This window comes from Archocentrus centrarchus, unplaced genomic scaffold (assembly GCF_007364275.1).
Source record: "Archocentrus centrarchus isolate MPI-CPG fArcCen1 unplaced genomic scaffold, fArcCen1 scaffold_26_ctg1, whole genome shotgun sequence".
Lineage (NCBI taxonomy): Eukaryota > Metazoa > Chordata > Actinopteri > Cichliformes > Cichlidae > Archocentrus > Archocentrus centrarchus.
The window spans coordinates 1,138,160-1,143,006 of NW_022060256.1; the positions used below are offsets into that span (position 1 = coordinate 1,138,160).

Sequence of the window (4,847 nt, forward strand, 5' to 3'; positions counted from 1 at the left end):
GCCAGCAGTCCCGCGAGCTCGGATAAAACCGGTGTGGTCACGCTTATGATGCTGCATTAACCGCGCACAGCTGGGTCAGAGAAACATCCGCAATACTTCACCGGCAGACGCACCGTGACTCACCTGCACAGGTAAGGCTTACCGTACGCTTCCTGTTAGTTTTTGAGTAGTTTGTGGTTAAAATGTAACAATTAGGCGGAAGCTGAGATTAATTAAAGGTCATTAATTTAAAGTCATAGCAGAAAACAAACTGACTTTACTGGTTTGATTCTTGGTGCGAACAGGAGTCGCTTTCTTAAACCGTTTAAACTCTAATCTGAGCTCTCAGAGACGCCGTGAGCTCTGAGGCGGAGGATGCTGCGTTAAACACTCCTAAGAGTAAAGGCTAAAGGTTGGTCCGGAAAAGTAATCTTAAGGAAAAAACTACAGGGAGGCGAGAACTGCATCATTCGGTGACGTTGACGAGAAAAAGGCGCTAAACTCAGTTAACTCTGGCTTATCTCTCGCAAAGTATGAGGACGTCACTCTTGGATTAAAACGGAAAATAGAAATGCGATAATCCACGTGCTTTTTTTAAAAAGTTTTTTTTTGTTTTTTTTAATGACATCATAATTTTATCTTACTACATTAAGTTTAAATTAACAGCTTAAAGCAGAGTCAAACTCATCATCTCTGGATGAGCTTTGTGTAAATGTCCCTGAGGGAAAGAGCTGCATCTTTCTGCACTTACTGTTTTTAATTCGCAAAATCAGACCTCCTGATTCAGGTCCTCACTCACAGACCTGCTGCAGTTTATTGTTGGGTCACTCAAAGATGCAGATTAAGTGTAAAGATGTTGCATGTGACACGGTGGACTGAGCCAGACTCTGGCTTACAGAGGAGTGTCTGTTTTGTCTGAACTTGTTGAAAAGTCCTAGACTCCAAAAGGTGACAAAAACTCAGGTTTGGCAACTTCTGACAGCCGCACCCATCATGAATAGCAATCAGTGACGCAGACTGACGTTGAACAGAATGACTTTTAACTGTGAGTGGAAATTGGCTGCAAGAGAAACCACATGAGAATACCGCCATTAGAGAAATGGCATTTCTCTAATGGGTGCAGCCTGCAGGATGTGTCATCACTCAGCAGAACCACACACAGAATCGTGGCCTGTTTTGGACTTCTCTTTTTAGCATTTGCATTATTTGTAACCGAGGGTTATTGGATGAAAATTACATCTGTCATTCTGTCTTCTTTCAGACATGGATGACGACATCTCTGCCCTCGTTGTTGACAATGGCTCAGGTATGTGCAAAGCGGGTTTCGCCGGAGACGATGCCCCCCGTGCCGTCTTCCCCGCCATTGTCGGTCGCCCAAGGCACCAGGTACAAACCTCAGAATCACCTGGCTGTCAGGACTCTGTAAATTGGTGCACATAACTGAAGGTGTGCAACTGTGTACGCAGGGTGTGATGGTGGGAATGGGACAGAAGGACAGCTATGTGGGAGACGAGGCTCAGAGCAAGAGAGGCATCCTGACCCTGAAGTACCCCATTGAGCACGGCATTGTCACAAACTGGGATGACATGGAGAAGGTGAGACTTTATTCAAACCCCAGAATGAGCCACTTTCATTTTTCTGTTTTCAGCTTCAAAATTAGAGCAGATCAAATTAGAAACATCAGAATTTCAACAATCCTGACTGCTGACAGCACTGCCTGAAGCTTATTTGTCAAACTGCTTTTGTTGTGCAGATCTGGCATCACACCTTCTACAATGAGCTCCGTGTTGCTCCTGAAGAGCATCCAGTCCTGCTGACTGAAGCTCCACTCAACCCCAAAGCCAACAGGGAGAAGATGACACAGGTGTGTGTGAACAGTCGATTTAACTGTAAATGTATTCTTACATCAGAGCAGCTGATGCTCTAAACGTGATCAGTCTACACCTGTAAAAACTGTTGTAGCAAAGACATCTTTGAACATCTTGTCAACAAATTAGTTTCCAGACCTGTACTATGATAAAAGCGGGTTATACATCTTTAAATTCTCTGGTCCAGATCATGTTCGAGACCTTCAACACTCCTGCCATGTATGTGGCCATCCAGGCTGTGCTGTCACTGTATGCTTCTGGTCGTACTACAGGTGGGTAACTTACAATCACCAGCTGTAAATTGGCATTAAGATCTTGCAGTACAGAAACTGGCTTCAGTTAAGTAGGGCCTGTTCATTCAGTTGCTGGCTCTGAGCAGCAGCTAGTGGGCATTGGAGGAATTCGGTGGTTGCAGAATGACATCTTTTGTCTTGTAGGTATTGTGATGGACTCTGGTGACGGTGTCAGCCACACTGTGCCCATTTATGAGGGCTACGCTCTGCCTCACGCCATCCTCCGTCTGGACCTGGCTGGCAGAGATCTGACAGACTACCTGATGAAGATCCTCACAGAGAGGGGCTACAGCTTCACCACCACTGGTATGTGCAGGTTTACTTCAAGCATGCCGATCGAGAGCTATCAAAAGAAATGGGCATAATTAACTGTTAACTCTGAATTCCAGCCGAGCGTGAGATTGTACGTGACATCAAGGAGAAGCTGTGCTACGTGGCTCTGGACTTCGAGCAGGAGATGCAGACGGCAGCTTCCTCTTCCACCCTGGAGAAGAGCTATGAGCTTCCTGATGGACAAGTCATCACCATCGGAAATGAGAGGTTCCGCTGTCCCGAGGCGCTCTTCCAGCCTTCCTTCATTGGTTTGTAACCATTCTCAAAATGTCTAAAAATTAAATCAAGCTTTGTCATTTAGCTGGGTGAACAGTTTCTCTGGGTTTCAAAATAAAATGACAGCAAAATTATTTTTTTTAAAAATCAAAGCTTAGTCTTCAGAAAAGTGAAGTCTTAAAAGATCTGCATTTTAAAAACGGTTACTGCAGGAGGCCTGCTGGACTAAAGCGCTAAATCCTCAGTTTATCAGTGTCAAATCACTCACTCGAGCCCTGAAACTCTGTTCAGGAATGGAATCTGCTGGTATCCATGAGACGACCTACAACAGCATCATGAAGTGTGACGTGGACATCCGTAAGGACCTGTATGCCAACACTGTGCTGTCCGGTGGTACCACCATGTACCCCGGCATCGCTGACCGCATGCAGAAGGAGATCACAGGCCTGGCCCCACCCACCATGAAAATCAAGGTATGTGACTTGGACATTTAAACTCTTCCTGTGATGTTGCCCTTGAAATTCTGAACTTGATTCTCTGGTTTTAAGGTGTGATCAACTTTTGACCATGATGGGTAGCTCCTCCAAATGAGAATTTCAGCCTTGAAATGACACAACGGCATCACACACCCCTCAACTCATTCATTTTCATACCTTAATTATCTGGAGACTTAAACCCTCCCTCACATGCATTTGGCACTACTGTATAATTCTGACTTCTACTGCCCCCTAGTGTACAAATGACTCCTTTCCTTTAGCCATTGAAGTAGAATGGGGATAAAATGCTGCCTTGAGTCTCACCTGTTCTCTCGTCTTCAGATCATCGCTCCCCCAGAGAGGAAGTACTCCGTCTGGATCGGCGGCTCCATCCTGGCATCTCTCTCCACTTTCCAGCAGATGTGGATCAGCAAGCAGGAATACGATGAGTCCGGCCCCGCCATCGTCCACCGCAAGTGCTTCTAAAATGCTTCCCATCCTCCTCACCCTCAGCCCTGGCAGGAGTCAACATACTTCAACTGTCCAGCTAGCTGTGCGTCTGGTTTATCTTGCATGGACAGACCTAAAGATGTTGTGGATACTATGAAATCAGATTTACGTTTTAGTGTTGCAGTTCACTGAAACTTGTGCTGCATTTCAAACACATTTGGCAAATCCAGTCCAGTTTGAGCTGTTACTGTTAACAGACTGTACACAAATCCCATCTCTGGTCATACTGCTTGTCATGCAACTCTCCAAAGCAAACTGTTAGAGTAAATCAATAAAATGTCCATTTATTTACTTATCCATTGAGTGGTCATTTGAGTCTATTGTTGCAAAGGTAACCCCCCCCCCCCCCCCCCCCCCCCCCAGCCTAATGCCATGTTCCCCTCAATATAGGGTTAGGCTGAGTGGTTTAAGTTCTTGCACACTAAAGTGAGGCAATGCAGATCAGTGGGCTGATCTAAGTGGAGTTCAGCTTTGTGCTAACTGTAAGCAGGTGAGTGGTGGCTGCCCTCATCTGGCAGACTATGGTACCTGCAATGCTTAAATGGACCTCAGACCCTTAAAGACCTTTTACAAACAAGACAAACATTTTATCTGTGCACTGGTAACATTTTGTCCCCTTAAAATTATAAGGTTCTGACAAGTTTTGAGATATTGAGCCTTAAAGTTTTTGCACTCTGTATAGCAAAAAATACACATTGAATAAGTCTTGTTCACACATGATTATGAAACACACCCTATATGTATTCTAAATCAGTAATATCAAAATCCTATTAAATGTGCAAATGGGTTTTTTTTTTTTTTTTTTTTTTTTTTTCTTTTCGAATTATAAGGTTCTATCTGCAAAATGTGACGATTACTACTGATTTTCAAGGTTTGAAAAATAGTTAACTTATAGTAAGTTTTAAACATGCGAACTCCACACAGAGACCCGTGCCAAGGTGGAATCGAACCCAGACCTAGATGTCAATCTAGCTGTGAGGCAGTAGTGTTAACCACCATGCCGCCTTGCTGCACAACATCTATTACACAATTTTAAAATTGAACAATTAAAAAAAAAAAATCAAACTTTCATTAAACTCACACAGGCACAGGCCCAGACCCAGGTCCAGCCAAACATACAACCCCACGCACTCCCACAAGAACACCCATGTACACATTTATGCACAAATACA

At 44.3% G+C, this 4,847-nt stretch overlaps 1 protein-coding gene across 1 annotated transcript; it reads left to right on the forward strand.

Moving 5' to 3' along the window:
* LOC115775923 (actin, cytoplasmic 1-like) lies at positions 1–3,970 on the forward strand. The gene is made up of 9 exons (XM_030723448.1): positions 1–131; positions 1,241–1,365; positions 1,446–1,574; positions 1,733–1,843; positions 2,035–2,119; positions 2,285–2,446; positions 2,530–2,721; positions 2,981–3,162; positions 3,508–3,970. The coding sequence occupies exons 2-9, from the start codon at positions 1,243–1,245 to the stop codon at positions 3,649–3,651; spliced, it is 1,128 nt and encodes a 375-aa protein (XP_030579308.1). The 5' UTR covers positions 1–131; positions 1,241–1,242; the 3' UTR covers positions 3,652–3,970.
* The last annotated feature ends 877 nt before the right edge of the window (positions 3,971–4,847 follow it).

Coding starts and splice junctions, on each gene's coding strand:
- LOC115775923 (XM_030723448.1), top strand. CDS start 1,243: ATGGATGACGACATCTCTGCCCTCGTTGTTGACAATGGCTCAGGTATG. Junction 1,366..1,445: donor TCGGTCGCCCAAGGCACCAG/GTACAAACCTCA, acceptor CTGTGTACGCAG/GGTGTGATGGTGGGAATGGG. Junction 1,575..1,732: donor ACTGGGATGACATGGAGAAG/GTGAGACTTTAT, acceptor TTTGTTGTGCAG/ATCTGGCATCACACCTTCTA.